The sequence below is a fragment of the Notothenia rossii genome (assembly GCF_949606895.1).
Source record: "Notothenia rossii genome assembly, chromosome: 1".
NCBI lineage: Eukaryota > Metazoa > Chordata > Actinopteri > Perciformes > Nototheniidae > Notothenia > Notothenia rossii.
Window position 1 is genome coordinate 83,877,675 of NC_136912.1, and position 22,503 is coordinate 83,900,177.

Below are 22,503 nucleotides of genomic sequence, written 5' to 3' on the forward strand. Positions count from 1 at the left end.
GTTGCTTTTGAATTACAATAAACTCCCAAAGTAAAACTGGAAAATGTTTTTTTCAGAATAACAATCTCGAGCGAGCACTCGACTGGATCTTCATCCACCCTGAGGAAGAGGAGAGTGATGTCCTCTCAGACATGGCTGACACGGAGCCAAACGACAACGGCTTCTCCAACTCCAACTCACACAGCAACTCCACGATGTCCCCGGACCGAGAGGCGGCGGGCCCCCGGGTCAAAGACGGACCGGGACGTGAGTGACTTTGTCTTGACTTGATTTGTTATTGATTCTTATCTAAAGGCACATCAATGTCAGAGGTTAATTTTAAGCTTACTATGTTGGTGTAGAATTAAAATAGTTATATAGAAGGAAGAAGAAGAGTTGTATAGTTTGCTTGGTATTTGGGACAGTCATCCATTTAGTCAGCATTTAGCATATTCACTTACAAGACAAAGACCTGCGTTACAATGAAATTAAAATGGCGTCAGGGTCCATAAAAAGTGTCAGAGGGCGTGTTCGACCTCTTGACTTTTAATTTCACCTGGGTGTTTTATAACTGGCCAGTTTTCCATTAGCTCTAATTAATGTGGATTCTGACACAACGTGTATTGTAGTGCTGCATGGCACTGAGATCATCTGCCAGACTGAAGGCACACAAATATTGTTCACGCTAAAGAAAATGTGTTCAATGTTATAATGCATCTACAAACTAGCATACCAATGGTGTTTTAATAACTAACACCAAAAATTGGTAGTGAGAATTATAATCGTTTTTTTGTTAATGACGACACGCTGTCCCATTTTGATCATTGTTTATTAATTTGTTTCACTTTAAATCGAGCACTTTGTGAACTTTCCTTACAGGATGCTCGTGCAACAGAAACAAAGGAATAACACACCCTATTCTGGAAAATCTACAAAAACAAATCATTTATATCATTATAAATATACCTGAATGTTTGAACTTTTTGATCATTCTTATGCTGCCAATGAAGGCATTGTCATCAGCAACAGCGTCTTGAAACCTGATGATACCTGGTGTTTACATGTCCTTCTACTGAAGCTTTTTATATAAAGTGGTTGCGTACAGTTTGTATTTAAAAGACTTTTGTATTTTCTAATTAAACAGAAAATTCTTCTTTTTCTGTTTCTCTTTCCAGGTTATGAGCTCTTTGCTTTCATCAGTCACATGGGAGCGTCCACAATGTCCGGACATTATGTTTGTCACATCAAGAAGGAAGGAAGGTGGGTCAAACACATTTTTCTCTACTTTATATTCATAAAATAAACAGTGGTAGAGAAACTGACAGCACTTTGTAGATCACTATGAGGGACTTTCCAGTTATACTCATTCAAATGTCTGATTTGAATTGCCTTAATGTGTTTCCATCTCAGGAAATACATTTTTTCAAGAAATTCAATTATCATTACCAGTTTTATTATTAACTTAATGCCCACCAGAAGTAGAACATGAATTATTCCAAAACACAGGTACACTGTATTTCTTTTAATGAAAGGAAATTGTAAATTGACACATTCCTCTATCCTCCTAGCTTTGAGAGATGTGACACTTTAAAAGCTTTTTCTCACTCCACAAATGTTCTTTCTTCCTGAAGGTGGGTGATCTACAACGACCACAAAGTGTGTTTGTCAGAAAGGCCTCCAAAAGACTTGGGCTACATCTACTTTTACCATCGACTGTCAAGCAGTTAAACTAAAGATACCGTCCCCCCCTAACCCCCTCCACCATGCAACCTTTTAGAGAACCGCAGTCTTTCCGCCCCGAAGACTGGCAGACAACTTTAATAACAGCTGCAGTGAAAACGATGGAAATAACCTCTCAGACCAGCTGCTCGCCTTACCGTGACGTCGTGCCGGAGCAACCAGGAACCCCGCTCAGAAAGGGAAAGCAATGTGCTTTTTGTGCATTTGTGTTTTGTTATGCTTTAAATGTATATATTCAGTGTATATGTTAAAGAAAATACATTTTCTTGACAGTGTAGGAGCAGAGGGATGTGTGCAATGTCCACTTCTCTACACAAAATAATGTCACATGTCAAATACCATTGTTCCTCCTCTATGCCTTTAGCTACAGTGCCAGTATTTTCAAAGTGGTACATTTTATAAATGTATATTGAAATGGCTTCACTGCCAGCCCTGAAATTCTCTGAAACGGCAACAAGAAACAAGAAATTCTGCTGCTGGTGCTTTGCATTTTGTAATGCCTTTCATCCCTAGGAAATTGAAAGGACATTTCAAGAATTCAAATCTTTTGGTTGGATACTGAAAGAAGTTACAAACACAGTGAATGTTCGTACTGTAGAGCACTGAGACGGTTGTGCTCAAGTGTCAACTAGACTGTAGCCATACAGTATGAGTGGTTAAATAATGGCTCAAACCTGTCTCGAGCTCTACTGAGAGATTACATGCAAGTTTTTCTATTTTAATGAGAAACATTTCAAGGTAAACTGGCTAAGAACTGAAAGCACTGTTTAATGAAAACAAGTTAAATTAGCTAAAAGCAATTGAATGTGATAACTCCAATTTAAACTTCAGTTCTGCAATGCTGTCCTTTTTCTAAGATCTATATCAAATCAAGAGTGATTGAAACGTCATTTATTAGTTTGCCCAAATTACAAGGATGTTAGAAAACTTTTAATCTCACCTGCGCCAGTTTATTCCGTTATCACTGACACAAACGTTTAAATGAATGTTTTGTTCACCTTTTGCCACTTTTCAAATGATTGGCTGATTGACTTAATTATGCAACTACAACCAAATCGGCTCTTGAAACCACCCAAAGCCGTGCGGTACAGATGTGCTGCGGTGCTGAATGTATGACTCGATGGTGCTCACTGCAACCAAAACCTCCTGTTCAGCTGAAACTCAACCGTTTGGTCTCTACAAATAACCTCATGCTGGATTATCTACTGACACGATGCTCATCTCATTTTTATACTCAGTGCCGGACAAACGTAGATATGATGTGATTATTTGCCAAAGGCAGCCTCTGACTGAATCTGGTTTCATCTGTTGCATCTCAAAAAGGCAGTGTTGGTATTTTGTCTCATGGGACAAATCCAGTTTGGTGAGCTTGCATGCAGTGAATTGAATTGAGCAGCCATCGAATGCTGTTTATCCAATGGCTGCATTTTGGGTCGATATTTTAAAGGGGAGTTCTGCTTTAAAATAGACTTCTCGAATGTGACATTATTGTGTTGATGTCTTTTAGATATTTCTATTTTTAATTGTCATTATCTCTCATATCCAAGAAGACGGCAATTATTTGACAATGAAAAGACATTTCCAAATGTCATTTTAACTGCATATCTCATGAACATCGAAACTGTGGAAAATAGCTAGGTGATATTAATATAGTGTTCAAAATGTCTTTCAACAATCTAAGTTAATGCTTTCTATGACCAGTCATTGCAGTATTTCCTTGATAACTGATCACTTTCAGATAACATTTTATGAATAAATCCATATTTTGGCAGTACTTCCCTTTTTAAAAACACAGTGCCTAGATTTCTCTGGAATTGAGTTGTATTCTATCTCAACCTCTCATTTTCATCAGATAGTTGTAGCAGGGAATTGTAATAGTTCTCTCTGCAAGTCTTTTGTTTCTGCCGTTGTTCTTCTAAGAATTATTTGTTTTTGTTTTCAAAAACCAAAATGTGTTGTGTCACACCCTGCTCTGGAATCCGTGACTCTGCTCTTGATCATTGGATAATAATCTTGCTGTATGAAGTACAGTCACAAAAACGTCTACAGGTATTCTGTGCAATTTATTTTCTTTGTCTTTGTATTTTTTTAGTTTTTGTTTCAGCTTTCCCTCCAGCTTGGTCTGTTTCCATTTGTTTTCCTATGTTGTTAAAACGGTTCCATTTTTAACAAAAAGGCTTTTTCACTGTCAGCATGTGCACTAGACTTTGACATTTAGTCATTTGGATTGGACAATTGTACTTTTGTGGGTTGTATTCTCATTTTTTCATTTAACTAAATGTCAAAAAAGGTTCCTCATTTGTTTCACTCTGTTGCCTTTTTGCAAACAAGTTTGTGCCAATTTTGTAGTTTTCATTACATAGATTTCCTGATGGGATTATTTTAAGTTGACTTTTGTAATGTATGCTTTCATCCAAATGTGGCTTAGTTGTATGTGAATAGAGCCATCACAGTATTCTCAGTGGCACTGTTTACCTACGATGTTTGGATAATTTAATAAACTACACTTTTGTTGAGACTTTGCCTCCGTAACAATGATCAAGAAACTCCAATCCCAGAGTTTTCAGTGAGAAAATAAAGACACGTGAACATAGAATATATAACAACAGTTTATTTTAAAAGTTGACTTTCATATTGTAGGTTTCAAAGGTGCTAATGCTTTCTTGTGATTATACCGGGATAGTAATATGCATTATAGTAGGTGTTTCAATAAGTAATCCATACTGTATATAAAGTATATCATTTCTATGTGCATTCATTAAAATATCATTTGATTTGATGCATCAAGAAATGAACTAGAACAAACTGCCTTTGTACATATGTTGAGTTAAAGGAGTGAGGAAAGACAATACAGGAAATGTACTGATAACCTTTAGAAACCCCAACCATTACATCATTTTCTAAATGCTTTCAAAGCCTATTTTTCCAGAAGACTGACACATTTTTACCACACTTACAAAGCAAAAGGAAATGCTTTATTTATCTGGAAAAGTGTTCAACATTGATGAGTTTCTGCAGGTCTTCAAAAAATAAAAGGTAAATAAAAGTATTATTTAATTTGCAAAAGACTTACATATTTCCTTCTTTCCTACTGTAGGGAGTTGAAGTAATACATCATGTCATTTGATTGGCGGTGGCTTCAAGTGAAACAGACACATAACTGAACAAAATGTGACCTACTCTCAGTTCTTGTGAAAATGCGTAATAAGATGAGTTTTTGGTCATACACTGTATTCATTAAGGATCTTTTTTGAATGAATTTCACAAGGTATTTCCTAATATATAAATATAAATGTATTACATAAAAGCAGATAAGAACAGACACAAAACTCTGTTGGCTGGGGTCATTCAAAGTGTTACCAGTACATTTGTAACTTGTAGAAGCCACTTTTAAAAAAATTGTACAGAATATAACTATGACAAGTGAGTGGTAGCAATGTACCAATATTCAAGCTCAAGAATCATCATGTTCAGTAAATATTAAGTTTGTTACTCTTCTTGAGCCGTGCACACTCACGCATTCTATGCAGGAAAAAGCCTCTTGTATAGAATATATACTGAATATATACATCACTTTTTGTCAAGGTTGCAGATTTAAAAAGTGCATTGTAGAAATATTGCAAGGAAACCTTATGATATATTTTCCTACGTTAGTGGGAGGGGAAGCAAGCACATCCATGTATTTCATGCATACCAATGAAAATAGCATTCGAAGCAGTTCATAGAAAGGATCTAGCATGCGATCAACTTGGATCTGTTCCTCAGAGCATGCGTTATGCTAGGCCAGTTCACCTGAGAAGGTACAATAGGTAGGTTCTACAAAAAGGAAACGGTCACCAGGCATCCTATCTCAATGCGCTGCAGTATTATGTACACAGAAGTTTAGGTTTCAAGCTTGCAATTTAAAGTTTCTTTAAAAAAATACATTTCTCATTTTTAACACAACTACAGTATCTTGAAATGCAGAAAACAGAGGCCTACAACCCCATAAGAAAACTAGAGTTGATTTAGAAAGCACAACTTAACAGACATCATGTTTATGAGTTTCTATAGATCACTGCTGACACAAAAGAAAGCTGTGAGGACCAGAGAAAGATTACGTGCTCATATTTAAAAATGGAGGGATGCCGTTAATGTCTTTCATTTTTGTAAAGCACTTTGCCTTGTGTTGAATTTAAACTTAAGAATACAGTACCTCCCATGATTTTATAGTTTATGAAAACTTTAGATGCTGAGACTCTGATTTGATACTAAATAAACAAAGATGTGGGCATGCTCACATTGCTGGTCAGTGTGCTTCCAGCCTGCACTGTTAGCACGTCCACCATAAGAGACAGGTGGATGTCAACAGAAGGAAAAACACTTGGCTGACTCAGATGTACAGTGGGAGCCCTAAATTAGCTTAATGTAGCTTTAAAATAGATGCAAGACTGCTCACAATGTAAAAGCTATCATGTAAGGTAAGGTTGGCATTCATACTTCATATCAAAGCCACTATCTTAGTTTTTGGGTATGCACAGTTGCTATTTAGCGTAATCAGAAAGTGCAGCTGAGGCTAATGAGACTGTTTGAAGTATGGCAGATAATTGGTCATGAATGTAAAAGGTGAAAGTAAATCAAAAGTATTAGATGGATGAAGTATTTGAACTGATGTCGATGAATGATTTTTTTTTAAAGTCAGGGGATCACGAAGGTCAAAAGGAGTCTGCCGAACATGAATGTCACAGCAATCCATCAAACCAGACATTTAAGTCTGAACAGACCAACAGTTCCATTTAGAAAGCCATACTGATAGCGTACCAAAAATAATTTAAGTAATTTAATGAAAAGGAAATATTCAATAGGATAGTGCTGGACTCCCATACTACAGTATTTCCCATGTAAAAAACATACACTGCCTATTATTTGATCATAATTGAATACATTTGGGCGAGCCCTGCTGCTTTGGCCTCATTTCCCTTTCCATTTTGCAGTCCCCCCCCCGATACAGATTGTTAGTGGCATATGTGCTGCGTCTCACTGGGCTGCGCTGCCTCCTTGATCTATTAAACATCATGTGGTCGGCCACAGAGATTCACTGCCAACATTTCTTTTAAGAATCTGATGGCAGCAAATAATCTGTTTCAATGAATGAGCGCACACATAAATGTCATTATTGCACTTAAAGAGTTTTCTCCTTAAAGCAGATTTAAGATGAGCTTCAAAGAAAAATATATTTTCGCTTCCGTAATAAAACATCAGATAGCAAAGCTTGATGTACGTCAGTGAGTTGACGGGTGCGGAGTTATAAAACATGACGGCTTCATTTTGGGTCGATGCTGTTTGTGTGTTTCGGTTCTGTCTAAATCACTTACCATGTTTCTCTCTTGAAAAAGGAAACTTTTTTTTTTCTCCATAAGCTCCCTAATGAAACACGGTTTCTCATACAGACCATGACATCAAAGCTGTACAGTTAGGAAGATGAATCGCTCCCAGGTCTCTGGTTTCCCCCGATAGCGTTCTTTAAAAGCACAGAATCGCCACTTCCTTTTGGTTCATCGAGGCAGACAGCTACACAATGACAATACAGAATGGCAACATAAAACATGACCTATTGCATAGGATCTGAGAATAAAACCCTTTCTCTAGCACGCCCTGTTGACAAGCCTGTTAAACACCAATATGCTGAGTTATGCAGAAAAGCAGATTAACTATCATTTACTCTGATGCCCGGCCAGGGATGTGACGTTCACCTCACAGACTTTTGAAACTAGCAACAGTGATGCTAGAGAAACCATAACGAACATGTTTAAATGCTTAGCTTCTGTGATGGTGCAGAGAAATGATCTGGCTCAATAAGTGCTGTGTGGATGAACGACAACTTAAAGGTGACCTATCATGCAAAATGCACTTTTGTACGTCTTTTATACGTGAATATGTGTCCCCGGTGTTCCAGGGAACTCACCAAGTGTCAGAAAACACAACCCTCTCTATTTTCCTCCATACCCAAATCTCTTAAAAAGGGGCTGCAACGGATCTGATACAGACTGATCCAGATTTGAACACTTCTGTGAGGTCACAGAAGTGACTCTACAGCTATTGGGCCAACTCCACCAATCAGGAGGAGACAGCCACGGACATTGCCGTTCGAAAGCGCTGGAGATGCTGTAGTACATATGCCAGGCCTGTAGATGGTGCTGTTCTCACAGAATCAGCCCATGCAAAGACAGTGTTAAATTGAGCGAAATGAGGAATGGCTAAAATGCATGATCTGTTTGGTATTTTGAAAAATAAAAAGTATAAATATGCCTTATATAGGTATGGTCCTACACTATATTATTCAAATATAGCATGATAGGTCCACTTTAATGTTTTCATGGGAAATGAAGTTTGCAGATGCTAAAACAAATAGCATTTTAAATATGCGAGGCATTCTACCAGAGCTGACGTAAATATTTATATCATGCATGAAGGCTGAGGCAGACAAATTCAATGTATGGGCTTCACTGCCTGTGGAGGCACAGTATGAAATACCCAAAGCATACAAAGCTCTTAGCTTGCAGCTTCACATCAACTACATGTTATTTAATTATATATAGTACAGTATTATTAAATCAAATGGGATGCATCTCATGTGAGGGCTACTTAAGCAATACCAGAAGATTAAAGAGATATTTTAAGACACATTTGTTCATATGACATTTTTTGAAAGGGGAGGTTTTACAGACCAATGTTGCCCTGGGTTTGTTAATATTTCTCTAACTAGTCAGCTTAAAGGGAACAAAGAGAAGCTAGGAGCCAAATCAAACACAAAAAATACAACCGAGCGAAAATAAATGGCTCATAAAGGTTTCAAGTGCATACGATGGCAGTTATTTAAAGGAATTAAAACCAGTCTAAAATGGCTTCTCTTTTTGTGTTGCCATAAAAATAGTATATAATAAATATTGTTGTTCGCATGCATTTGAGTAAGGCTTGACATCCTCACTTGGGTTGAGGAAGTTGTTATCTGGAATCAGTCTAAATTGCAAAGGGAAAACTTCTAAAGGTATGTTGATTTTGAACAAGGAATCCATTTATGAAAATGCTTATTCATGCAGTATCATTATTCTCCATTGAAAGAGGATGAAAACAAGCCAGGAACAGAATGTGTAGCTCCAGGTCAGACGGTGCAGCCTTTATCACTTGCTCACTACATCCATACTTCAGTAGGCTGAGACAGACTTGAGTCTTTGAAAGTAATTGGATAACAAAACCTTTTTTTTTCTTTTCTCAAAACCTCCACATTTCTCTGCAAACACGTGTGAGGGTTGTGTGAGCTTCTCAAAATGTCTGTCTGCCTCTCCTGGCTCAGCTCTGTTCCACTGGATGACTCGGTTTTAATTGATGTGTTCTCTAAGGCATTGCTCTTACAATCTTGGCCCGTCCTTGTGCTCTTCAGGGAAATCACAAATTGCAGTGCAAATCCACCACAAAGCAGTCACTTCAAGCTCTTGAAAGAACCTGTCCGCAGAACTGCTCTCGAAGAACTTGGGCAAAACAATTGACAACTTTGACGACTGCAGTTAGTTTCGACGTGCATAAAAACCACGCTCACTAATACAGATCCAATATCTGACGTGTGCACTTTGGGCTTTTGGCTAATAAGTGAAGGAGGAGATGCTATTGTCACTACTTCCCATTCCTCAAATGTCAAGGTTGAAGGCCCGCATGAGAAGATCCAGGTCACCAATATTCGCAGCCTGGAAGAGTTCGGGCTGGTCCATCATGGATAAAGCTATCCTCAGAGCAGCCCAGATGTTTCCAGACATCACCTGGTGGGACTGCTGGCGACTCCGACTTTTCCTCTGAAGGCTCAAAGCCGTCAGGAAGTTTCTGGCCGCCTCTCTGGGGAATCAACAATACTAAGGATCAGTTTTGTTTAGAGCATGCTGTTTATGCTGTGGAAACTTTAAAAAGGTTAATCCTGCTCAGGCCCTGCACACCCAAATGGAAGATGTCACTTAAAGATTGGATATCTTCAACCATTCAGGTAACACCAACATTGAATCCATTAGCAGGAGACAAATTACACCTGTGTCATGTTTTTAGTGTTTGGACAGAATGATACTAAATGAATATTTGTAGAAAGGCCTGTAGCTATTCAATTTTTCCAATTAAATGAAATACATAAATTATATTGGGTTCAATATTGGGATTAAGGCAGACCTATCCAGGGTGTGGATAGGTACCACTGGTAAGCAAAAAGGTGTTTTTTCGATGCATTGTATGAATGTAACATTTCATACATGGATATTAAAGGTGGGGTAGGTAATTTTGGAGAAACCAGCTCGAGTGCGCTAGAATTTGAAAATACACAGCCAGATAAAATCGGCCACTTCCTTACAGAGCCCCTCCTCCAACACACACGAATGCGCACATGACCAATGAGGGCACGAGATAAGTTTGTGCACAGATGGAAGGCTGACAGGCAGGTAGGCCATCCAGTTATTTTAGCCGGGCCGTCTAAAATGATCGGTCGTGCTTTTTACAGCTTCACGGCTTCCACAGATGATTTTTATGGATTTTTTGTCAAAACACTTCAGATATTCATTGCTATCGGGATGTTAAAAGCATTCCATGGAATATAACAAAAAGTGTTTCTCGAGCCGGTTTCTCAAACTTACCTACCCCACCTTTAATGGAGCTAGAATTGCGATTTTATTATTCATCATAACAAAATAAATAAACAAATGCCACTCTATAAAGTTTGATGCAAAGTGTTTTTAAGGCTGTAATGTTAACAATGAGTAAAATATGTTTTTTACATTTAAACAACACTTCGTTTGGGGCACTTTTAGTTTGAAGCCCCATGCAGTTACCTACCTGGCCTGAAGTGGAAACCTGCAACTGATTATTTAAGCTTTTGGTACTCCACCCATCGTTTGCTCCACTCATATCTTTGACTAAATGACTGGCAGTTGTTACACACGTACGTGATTGATGAAGGTAATGGCTACATGTTTGGAATGAAACGGACTCCTCTGGTTTAATGTTGTTGTCAGAAATTGAACCAACAGAGCTGATTATTTTGACTTGCTGTTATTTAATTAGATAACGTCATAATAAGCTACTAAATGCTACTGACAGTGCTACCTTATATATTTTCAAAGCTAGCTCACCGGCTAACCCTGTTGTGTCGCTTCCGGAAAGTTTATGAAGGAATAATCCTGTTTGTGTCCCAAAAGAGACACCGGTTTCTCGAAAGTTAGTTAATCCAGTTGTTATCCTTATCCCACTCTTCCACCCTGAAGGTTGTTTTCTCCTCTTTGCCGCCTCCAGGGTGAAAACAACTCTTTCAAAAGGATGAATTAGTCTCCCCTGAGATGAGGAGGGTCTCTGCTTTCTGTAAGTAGGCTATTTGCTGTTTGTTGCACTAACATGCTTAATGATATTTTTTGCGTAGTGGGTGTCCTAGTTTTACTGCTGGGACATTGGACTCTGTTGGCTTCATCATATCTGCTGCTTTGTTCGTACTGCATGTTTAGTATTTGTTTTAGGATGCTTGTTTTCTTTTAGGTGTTGTCTCCTGTGCATTATGAGGCTCTGATATTTTTGTTTAAAGGAAGGTAGTTGTGATATATGATGAATACTCATGTTCGGATTATGTGCTATGGACTGTTTTGTTTGCCTCTGTTAAATATTTTTGTCCATTTACACAATTGTGTTTATGTTATATTGACTTTAAAAGTAAAGTAAAGTCAACAGGCTTGGCAGTCACTCAGAAAATGTACTTTTCTCCTCAATATTTTAAAACCAGCCAAGCCTATATTACTAGAAATATAACTGAAAGAAAAAGCTGTTACACTAAGCTTGCTGATTGTCATCTGCTCCTTAGAACACTAGATATAAATTCAATATATTGTCTGCTATTGTCAATCAGGAAGGTTAATCGATATCTGTAGCCCTAATGTGAAAACGTACTGAAAGCTCTGCTGCATAACAGGTGGATTACTGAATTTATATTTATTCATTTCGTTTCACTTGATTGACTGAAAGATTAGCAAAGATAAACATGTATTGCAATAACGTATGGTTAACCTTTATGCTCTGGAGGGGATAATCATTTTTGGCATAATTTTTCACATTGTCATTTGAAAATATATATAAAATGATTATGTGTGTACCCATACTTACTTCAGGATGGTATTTTAAAACATATTTTCCTAGTAAAATATTACACCACCTGCGATTTGGATATTGCACTAATCCATTATGCAATCACAATGAAATTCTGATGAATTATTCAGCCATAGATTGTCTTAAGTAGCTGGAAGTACCATTTTCACTTTTCATCATAGGTGTTACCGTCTACCTTCACTGCATCAAAAAAAGGTAGGAGCTTTGTCCCACTCTCTCATAGTCCCAGGTCACTCACCGATGTGCCCCCAGGTTAATACAGCTGATTCCCAGGTTGTAGCGGGACCTGATAAACCCCGGCTGCAGCTCTAGGGCCCTCGTGTAAGCCTCCACCGCCTCCTCGCTCCGGTCCCCGTTTGCCAGCGTGGCCCCCAGGCGATTCCATAACAAGTAGTCCTGGATGAAAGGTGAGTGGTGGGGTTGGTTGATGGATAAGCAATGTCAGAGGGTGAAGATGAAAGATTTGTTTTGAGATGACTTGACTTATAAACTCTTCAGCAACACCTCTTCAGTTATTTTATTACATAAGTAAGAAAAGTACATTTCTGCAACTAGGATACAATTGTTACAAAAGACAGAGTTTGTTGGTGTTGTGAGGTGGAATCATGGGAGTTCTTGTCTTCAACACCTCTGCAGTCATTGCATTCAGCTTGTTCCGGTTACAATTCCTTCAGTGTTCATTGGAGGTCTACAATCTTCCCATCTTTTTCTTCTCTTAACTTAACTTCCAGACGTCCGAGGTTGTCTGATGATGATAGTCAAATACATAAAAATGACCAAAACCTAAAATGACCTAAAATGAATGTCCTTAATATGTATATATTTATGGAAGCTTCTGGAACACAACCACAATGCTGACGCAAGCACACATGGGATACTTCCTTATGTTTTCCCCGCTTTCCCCCTCCAATAGTCCTGATCAAACTGATGACAGTTGATTTAACACAAAAGCAAGAGTGAAATAGAGCTGAATAATCTGCTAACGCTCAGCCTTGTATATGAGATGACCGCAGTGTTTCCCCTACCATTGTCTTGGAGGGGCGCTGCGCCCCGCCAACGGAGCCCCGCGCCCCGCCAGAAATTCCAGGTGTTTAAAAAAATAAAAATAATAATAATTTCTTTTTGTTTGTGTATTATTTTGTATTTTTTTTATATAGCACCAAATTGCAACTAATCTATATCCATCCCAATGCCAACCCCCCCCACCCGCTCAGGCAGCACCCCCCAAAACAGTAAACCTAGGGGAAACACTGGACAGCATGACACATCAGTGTTAGAAACTGTTTTTATGCTTAACTTGTTATGCACACACAACAGGGAACTGTTTGGAGAATTATGCAGCTTCCTGCTTTGAAGTCACCTAACAAGGGTATTTTGAGGATAGGTGAGTTACATCATAATGTGTCCTTGCCGTCGTTTAACACCTGCAGGTAGACAGCACACCCAGAGGTCATGTTCTGCTACAGTATAGGGGTCCTTCATCTTTGGCTAAGCCTAGCAGCGGGATATAATTATCTGCCTTTGTGTTCAGAGCTATTTATTCCAGCAGGGGAGAAGATATTACCAAGTCAAATGTGTGAGGTTGGATTTAACAGTGAGTAATGTTCTTACCGGCCTGGGACAGAGCTGGGAGGACAGAGACTGATTTGCATGAAGGAGATGCAGAGATGGGGGAAATGTTTGTGCCTGTAAGTGTGTGAGTGTGTTTATGATGTTTTTTGTTGTATGAATCATGCGTCAGTCTGTTTTTAGTTTGTGTGTGTGTGCTCTATATATTGCTCTTCTCACAGAGCCTATGTGTGCCAGTCAAGAGTTCACAAGGCCAGATTTAGCTGCTCCTTGCTTCACCTATTGCTGTGACAGTTTGATGTGCTTCACTGCGTCTGTTTGCATGAGGTCTCCTTTGATATTTGTGGCTCTAAGAATATGTGCACATGATTCATGTCTGCTGTATGAGTTTGCATTGGAACATCTGGTGTGTGACAGGTCATGTTTTTTTGTGTGTGTGAGTTTGTGTGTGTGCTTTATAGTAGATCTTAAATTGTTTCTCAGTGGCCAAAACCGTGGGTTGTATCCAATATTATGAATTTTATTATTATTGCACATATTTTAGTGCTTTCACTACAGAGTTAAACAAAATGCCACAGCCATATTATCTTAGTAAATGAAATCAGGTTGCACGTTGACCCTCCAAGATGATCAAATACGGATTGTCATGCTGGGTTTATATTTATATACAATAATGCATACAGTACAGAAGTATGCCATTAAATACCAAAAAAGCTTTTGTGAGTTTATTTGTATTCCTTTAATTGTTATACAGTAAGCATAACACTCAGTTTAATAATTTTGTGGTACTCGGAAATGTTTCATGACACCTTGTAACGTAACTTCCTATGAGCAGCCATCAGTCAGGATATACAAATCACTGTTCTTTGAGTTTTATCAGGCGAAAAATAAGAAGTATTGGCTGTGAGAGAATACTGGAAGTATGAGATGTACTAGAATATTCGAATAAGCCACTGATCATCCATAAATAGTTCTTCATGAAAGGTGCAGAGTTTACACCATTGGCACCGCTTAGCGCCAGCTGGAGTCAACCAGCTGTCAGACATGTCTCTGCAGGGAACCCAGTGCTTTCCATGTGTTCACCAACCACAGCCTACAGTCAGCTGGTCAGGTGGTGTTCACATCTCTGCCAGTGTGACCCCGAACTGAATGGCAGCATGGCAGGATACCACTAGCTTAGTAGTGTTTGTTTTGAACTGAACCTCTTAAGGATTTCATTTTTTATTTTGTATCTTCTTACGTTGTACTTTATGTGTATTCTTCCTCAATTTAACAAAATGGTGAAAAATGATCATTTAAAAAAATTGCTTCTTTTTGTTCCACTGAGGCTAGAATTTTCCAATAAAATTATGCAGAGCATCCATTCCTGTGACATGTGTTTGTACAAATACTTTTCCACTCCAATCTGTGCGTGTGTGTGTAGTTGCGTGTGTGTCCTACCTCAGGCCGCACTGACAGCGCTGTGTTGAAGGCATCCACAGCTTTCTTGAACTCTCCGCTAACGTTGTAGAGCACCCCGAGGCCCGTCTGCAAATCTGGGTCGATGCTTTCAGAGTTTTGCTGAACTGCTTCCAGGAAGAGCTCTTTGGCCTCAGATTGTAGGGAGCTGTGGACACACACACACACACACACACACACACACACACACGCACACACGCACACGCACACACGCACACGCACACGCACACGCACACACACACCAAAGGATTCATGTGACTTAAGGCTTCTGAGTGAGCGCTCTTAAGATCGCAAAACTATGATGAGATCGAAGACATTCTGTATGTCAACTTTTATTTGAGTAAGAAAACAAGACGGAGATTGACAAGAGGGTAAAGGAGAGATAAAGTGACGAAAAGAGGAAGCAAGAGAAAATAGGAGCAAGGACAAATGCAAAGTTTATTGAGAAGGACCTCAGTTTTTCTTTTTTTTGGGTTAAGTTTATTGTCCTCTGTGTTGGAAGAACAATTTATTTTACAGCTAAATGCTACATTTTTTGTTCTCATCAGGTCTAAAGAATTGTGAAACTCTCTACCTATTCACTTGAAATACTCCACCTTTCGTGTTTTCCCACGTTGTTGGCAGTGGACACCTTGCGTGAGGAGTTAGGGGATCCCATCAGGTGTGTCTTGGACTTCAGCAGGTGCTTGTACTTCGGGCTGTGCTGCAGCCAGCGGAGCAGAGTCTCACAGGCCTCGTTGCGCATACCAGTGTTGGTCAGGCTCACTGCCAGAGCCATGAGGGCTGTGAGGTTGTTAGGGTGGAGCTCCAAACACCTGGATGGAGACAAGACATGGGAGAGAAGAGACGCTGTAAGGTGTACACTTCAAAGGAATATCTAGATTTGACAGGCATTAATTGGGACAGGCCACAGCAAGGGAACATCAGGCGGAGGCTAATGATTTCTGGGTCATGAGGAATGAGCTGCATCTCTCCAGCAGAGGACAGTTTGCATTCTGCTCTCAGCATTGGGGTTGGATGATTTGCATAGATTTTGCATTTGAAAAAAATGCGCCTTGTGATTGTTCCAGAGCTAGAGATGGAAAGTGTGTTTGTAGCAGGTGCAAAAGTGATATCATATATTATATAATTTTGACTCGACTAAAGTCTATAATGATTTCTGTAATTAAAAAGAGGAGGGAGAAGAGCAGTAATTTTGTCGGATAAACAACTCTAGGATTAGTTAAGAAACTGGAGGAGAAGCCAAAAACAAGATTTAGCTTTCATCAAGATAATTTGAAGACAGATTTGCTACAGCTGATGTGCCAACTTCCTTCAAACCCTCATAATCTCAGTCAAACCAAATTATTTCTGCCCCCCACTGTGATTTGCTGTTAGTGAAGATTACATAAACTTTAGTTAAGGACACTAAAATCCACCGTACACTTTCAAGGATGTGTTTTTATTATAAAATTGTAAGGATTAATTCAATTATTCCATCTTTTCTCAAGCCAAGAGTGACAAGACAACAATGTTATCCAGGCTGATTTGTTTGTGTACAGAATGTACTGGCTCCTATAAATAACAGAAAATAACCACACCTCAGTCACATTTGTTTGTCCAAAGCTGTGGAGACAAAGCTCACATCTTTTTTAGCATCAAAAGTGAAGCATCAAATAACAAAAACTAGACGAAAGCCAAGCAACATTTTCATTTTCAGCATATTTTTATTCTTCTCTGTGACAATATTTAGTGTAAAAAAAGCTGAATAGAGCAGGATAACACAGTGCTGGCCAAGTGAAGTGTTGCCAGTGTAGCAACAACAGGACTAATGCCAGTTAAACATCTAATCTCACTCCGTACCCAAACAGTCCCCTCACAGATGGAGCTATTACATAACGAACAAACTCAAATGTACACCATGCAAACTATCTGAGAATCTTTTGGATTAAGTGAGACTCTTGCAGGGACAAACATTTTTTGTAATCCCTTTTTAAATCAACTTCATTACTATATGTATATGTAGGGGAATGGACCATATATGTTGCACTTCAATATGTAACTGTTTTTCTCCTTTTCTCTTGTGTTTTCAGTTTTCTTGTCAGTGTTCACACTCTCAGATTGCTGCCATTTCTGGCTTCAGCAGTGTTATGAATAAAAGTGGGCCACCTCCCATCGTAGACTCATACAGTGGCTCTCTGCAATCACCATCCATGTGGGGTGTCTCTATTTTAAGAATAAAATTGTTTCCTTCCAATTACCGGTTGGTTAAGTAATACAGTGAAAGAAATTGTTCAATGGTGATGCCGTTTTTCTCGGGACTATAAATATAATTTATTGCTGATTAGACTTCTGCTAGTAAGCTCATTTAAACCTCTCAGGCAAATGTTCCTACTTGTGCAAACATCTGGTTTCTTCACCAATAAAAGCTGACTGCTCTGCTAAGTCTGAGAGCATTTTTTGGATTTGAAATGGGAATTTGATGCAGTTGTTTCTCCTTACCTTTGGAGAGAGACGATCGCTGATTGCTCATTCTCATTTTCTGCCTGTGTGGTACCCAGCACTTGCCAAGCCTACAGGGGAACAAAGACAGGTAAAAGTAAACAGCAATATGGAAACCTGGGCTCCGAAGACGGTATTCTCATGGGTCTGAATCACAGTTACAGTGGCTCTGATGCTGCTGTCTGGCACTTTGAGTGTTCGTCTAGAACAGAGTGAGGGATGCAAGTCTTTCCGACACATCAACACAGAGGAGCTACAGTGCATTTAAACTTTCAGAACTTCACCACATTTTAAACCTTAAAGGTGGGGTAGGTAAGTTTGAGAAACCGGCTTCAGATACACTTTTTGTTATATTCCATGGAATGCTCTTAGCACCCCGATAGCAATGAATATCTGAAGTGCTTTGACAACAAATCCATAAGAAAATATCATCTGTGGAAGCCGTGGCGCTGTAAAAAGCACGACCAATCATTTCACCGGCCCGGCTAAAATAACTGGATGGCCTACTTGCCTGTCAGCCTTCCATCTGTGCACAAACTTATCTCGTGCCTTCATTGGTCATGTGCGCGTTCATCTGTGTTGGAGGAGGGGCTCTGTAGGGACGAGGCAGATTTTTTCCGGTTGTGTATTTTCAAATTCTAGCGCACTCGAGCTGGTTTCTCCAAAATTCCCTACCCCACCTTTAATAAGGTCAACAAGGCTGCATACAATTATGATAACATTTAGCTTAGAGCGTTGTCCTTAGAAACACTCAGGTAACCATTAAGTCATCTGAGAAATAAAAAGCAATGTGTCAGTCACTGAATGAAGTTATCAGAGATGACTTACTGACATGCTGCTTTATCTCTCTAAGAAATGTAGTTGACAGTTTAGGTGAAGACTCATTTGGGTTTTGGACTCTTGGTTGGACAAAACAATATATTGAAGACTTAAAACCCAGTTTTCGAGAACCCAAAGTGACACCTTCAGATTTCTTGTTTTGTCTACCAAGTGCAAAACCACCAAATATATATAATTTACTATAATGTAAAACATAGAGAGAATCCGGAAATATCCCTTGAGAAGTTACTACCAAGAAATGTTTGGCATTTTAACCATTAATTAAAGGGGACCTATCATGCAAAATGCACTTTTGTACGTATTTTATACATGAATATGTGTCCCCGGTGTTCCAGGGAACTCACCAAGTGTCAGAAAACACAACCCTCTCTATTTTCCTCCATACCCAAATCTCTAAAAAAAGGGGCTGCAACGGATCTGATACAGACTGATCCAGTTTTGAACACTGTCCTGACCTCAGGACGGTGGCGCTACGGCTATTGGGCCAACTCTCCACCTATCAGGGGAATGTGGGGTTGGGCCACGGCCGGTCATTGCTGCTCGAAAGCGCTGGAGACGATGTAGTACATATGCCAGGCCTGTAAGTGGCGCTGTAGTCTGCCACAAAAGCAGCGAAGAAGACTTCCTGTGCATGGTTGCCCTTCTGTTTATTCTCCGATGTGGCTCTTTTTCTCCCTCTCCGAGTCAAGCGTTTGCTCCCGCTGCTGTAATTCAATGCAATCCCTCCCCGTCGAGGCAAGCACTATAATTCTCTCCGGTTAGTCCACCAGCAGATGACAAACAACCGCCTCTTCCAAGGACGAGGGGACCGTGCGGCAGAGTTTCAGTTTCGCCGGTCAAGATGTCCGTTAAAGTTTAAATCTTCAGGACAAAATTAGAAAATGTGCCGGTCAAAGGGTCTTCTTTGTTATTTATTGAGCTTTAAAACAAATGAATAACGTCTCTATATAATAATATAATAAAACACGGAGGACGGAGATCTATTTTTCTCCCCCTCTTCTGACTTGATCAGAGCATGCTCCCCTCTCCTGCAGGGGGGCGTGGTCAGCTGCAGTTCACATAATCAGAACCCCTGCAGAAACAGGGCGAACAGCAAATAGAGCGAAATGAGGCATGGCTAAAATGCATGATCTGTTTGCTATTTTGAAAACAGAAACGTATGAATATACCTTATATAGGTATGGCCCTACAATATATCATTTAAATATAGCATGATAGGTGTCCTTTAAATGTTTAACTGATCCTCAAAATAGTTGAAGATTGATTTTCTATCTGACTGAAAGATGAATTCTTCAAAAGGTTGTTGAGTTTACGCTCAGTAAAGTTGAATGTCACTGTGTGAGAGGCACTGCGGTTGATCTTTGTGCGGTGTCTCGGCAGGGACATGCAAATGGAGTTTCCCTTGATCAGCACAAGAGGGCAGACAATGATGTAACTAACCTCAAATCCAAATGTGAGATTAAGATATTGCTCCTCTGTTTGTGTGTGTAAGGGCATACTTAATAACCTGTTCTAAAGCTAATCTCTGTAGATGCTTTTTTGTTCCCGCTCTTCAAAATGAGGGTCGAAATTATTTCTGAATGATTCAGAGGTCTTCACAGTGGGGCAATAAGCCACTAAGCGCCCTAGGATGAATTTTGGAATCGTATTAGTTCCATACACCGCGGGATAATCCTCCCCTCTGAATAACTGCCACATTTCTGTATATTCAAGGGGATTCTGAAAGTACTTTGTATGAAGGCTTTGCTCTTCCAGCCTGCAAAGAGGTCACTCCTTTAGAAACGGGGAGAATACAAAAAGGAGAAAAAAGCTTCGGAATGAGCTATTATTCAGCTCACTGGGCAAATGGAAATTCTCATCATGAGTATGAACAAGTTGACTATTTTTGCTACAGATAACCGCTCTTTATCAAGCAAAAAACATCCTTTGCCCTCTACAGGCCATCAGCGTCTAGCCTGTGGGTGCTGCCTCCTAAATCTGCTCCACACTGCCTGTGTGGTCCGTGAGCCATTCTGCCTCTAGCTTCTATCAATGAGAACCAGTTATTGTGGTTGTATTGAGCCAAAAACTTTGCACTAAAAACGAGAAGACTGAGAGTGCAGTTTTACTGGCCATATAGGCTGTAAATGTGCCCCATCCCAAAATACATGTGTCTGTGTGTTTTGAATGAATTCACCTCTGAATCTTGAGGGTCCTGCAGGACGGCTCCTTCCAGCATAAGCACAGCATTTTGCAAGTCTCCCTCTCGAGACTTCTTTTGTCCCTCTTCAAATGCGTTAGACAAGTCTTTGTAAGGATTATCTGTGTGGAAGTAGTAACCCTGTAAGCAAAAAACGAAATATAAGGACATATACATTGTCAGTTTTTCTCTCTTTCATATTCAAATGAAAACCAGGGCTACTGTCCTGTGCAGTTGTATATTTAGGAAAGCTCCAGCAGCAGCAATTGATCTTTTCTGCTGCACATCAAACCTGGGCTGAGCTCCCCCAGGTTTGTCTGTTCTTTTTAAATGTTAAACTTTGCATTTTCAAACTGTGATTACCGTGGTGTGTTGTTTACCGCTTCTGGGCGCAATGACTTTGAAATAGCCGTTCTTTTAAGAACTAGTTCGGCACGGGGATCAATCAGTGAGCCCAAGAGGTCTGATCTCGTATCATTTCCTTATACGCTCAGCTGATTTTACTGACTACATTATACTGCCCAACTATATGCACTGCCCTCTTAGGTCTACCAATGATATATACACAGGGTGTAATATAGGCTATTTAACGTTGGTTTTTAACAATTTAGTTATGTTAAGTTAAAGCCTTTTATTGTCATTATACACAGAGTACAACAAAAATGTAAACATAACTAAATTGTAAGTAAGTAATTGTAAATAAGCTCAGCAATATTAAGGAGTTGAACTCCCTGGTAAACCATAACACTGTACAAACAGGATACCCCTCGGCCTTCAGTTTTGAGCTTGGTTTTAAATGATCACTGTCTGGTAATATTGAAGTTTCCAAACCAGACAACCAAGTTTAAAAGAACAGTTTGACATTTTTGTGAGTTGCTTTTTTAGAGTGGCACGATTTTCTCAGCTAACATTCTGCAAGGGAGATAATTAGGTGTATTTCCCAAACTGTTGAACGCCTCCTTTCAGGCGCAATTAGAGGGGATGGCTTATCATTTTTCCCTTTTGGAGTTGAGCATGATTCAGGTGTATTTACATCTTATTCAAAAGTACAATAAACTTGCTGTATACCACATAAAATATGATTGGAAACTAATAGTACAATTAAGCTCTAGATGGGCATTTTTTACTCTGCAGTGGCGATCAGTCCTCTCTACATCGGTGTCATCAGGACAGATTCCTGCACATGCTGCTGATCGTAACAGTGTAATGGTAGTGACCTTCTCATGTGGAGAGACAGAGGAGGGAATCTGTGCCTGCTCGTTTTCCGTCAGCCAGTTCCTCCGAGCCAGCTCTTCCCACTCGGCCTGCATCTTATCCCAGAACTCGGTATCTGACTGCAGACGACAGAGAGAGAGGGAGACAGTGGGAGGAAGAAGGGAGGATAGATGGTGGAGATGAGAAGAGGAGCAGAAGTGATTAGTGCACAGTGGAACCACTGCTTCTGTAATTTCCCATCATCCTGTCTGTCCGGCTAAATGGCTTTAACCTATGGACCGCCACACTTCCGATGAGTCATCACATCTGCAAGTCGCATCAGAGCTTAAAGGAATCCACACTCACAATGCAAACACGTGGATAGCTCCAGCATGAACAATCAAGATAACAACCTATTTTCCTTTTTTAAATGCAAATTAAATATAACTAATTATAGGTAATTCAATTAACTCTTAATAGGAACTAAGTCTAAAGTACTATAATTTCTGACGCCGCTAAAGATGAGTTAACATTAAGAATGTTTGTTTACAGCTGGAAAATAGCCTGGTATTTTCTTGTTTAATCATGCAATTGAATAGACTTCTCATTTATTTGGTCCCAAAATATCAGATTGGGGCTTTAACATCTCTATTAGCTTGACATTTGAACTTTTATTTGTTGGCATTTCAGTTAACTGACTGAATCCTCGAAGGTTAGCAGCTGGGTATGCCAATCCTTCTCCTGAAGCTTTTGATTTTCTGTCAGCCAGGAAATTAAGCTGGTAGATTGAGGGCCTGTATTGGTTATTCATTTAATTTCTCCCAATAGCAGCATTGTTTGAATTTGTCTCAATACAGTGACTATTTTGGTGTTTTGCCACCATTATTTTCTTTGCCTGTATTGGG

At 39.5% G+C, this 22,503-nt stretch overlaps 2 protein-coding genes across 7 annotated transcripts in view; one reads left to right on the top strand and one right to left on the bottom strand.

Annotated features, from left to right (window-relative positions):
• usp13 (ubiquitin specific peptidase 13) overlaps positions 1 to 4,237 on the top strand; it is a 30,955-nt gene extending 26,718 nt beyond the window's left edge. For both annotated transcript variants that reach the window (XM_079665096.1, XM_079665095.1), the window contains exons 19-21: positions 57 to 246; positions 1,155 to 1,239; positions 1,611 to 4,237. In XM_079665096.1, the coding sequence (XP_079521222.1) occupies positions 57 to 246; positions 1,155 to 1,239; positions 1,611 to 1,707 (372 nt within the window). In that variant the 3' untranslated portion in view covers positions 1,708 to 4,237. The remainder of the gene's footprint in view (positions 1 to 56; positions 247 to 1,154; positions 1,240 to 1,610) is intronic.
• The window catches only part of pex5la (peroxisomal biogenesis factor 5-like a), a 93,782-nt gene continuing 74,793 nt past the window's right edge, over positions 3,515 to 22,503 (bottom strand). For 4 of the 5 annotated variants that reach the window (XM_079665119.1, XM_079665117.1, XM_079665116.1 and 1 more), the window contains 7 exons: positions 21,622 to 21,738; positions 20,402 to 20,545; positions 17,386 to 17,456; positions 15,501 to 15,719; positions 14,887 to 15,052; positions 12,116 to 12,273; positions 3,515 to 9,585 (listed from right to left, as the gene is read on the bottom strand). In XM_079665119.1, the coding sequence (XP_079521245.1) occupies positions 9,384 to 9,585; positions 12,116 to 12,273; positions 14,887 to 15,052; positions 15,501 to 15,719; positions 17,386 to 17,456; positions 20,402 to 20,545; positions 21,622 to 21,738 (1,077 nt within the window). In that variant the 3' untranslated portion in view covers positions 3,515 to 9,383. Of the gene's footprint in view, positions 9,586 to 12,115; positions 12,623 to 14,886; positions 15,053 to 15,500; positions 15,720 to 17,385; positions 17,457 to 20,401; positions 20,546 to 21,621; positions 21,739 to 22,503 lie in introns of those variants that run through there. The other variant, XM_079665120.1, reaches the window with a different exon arrangement.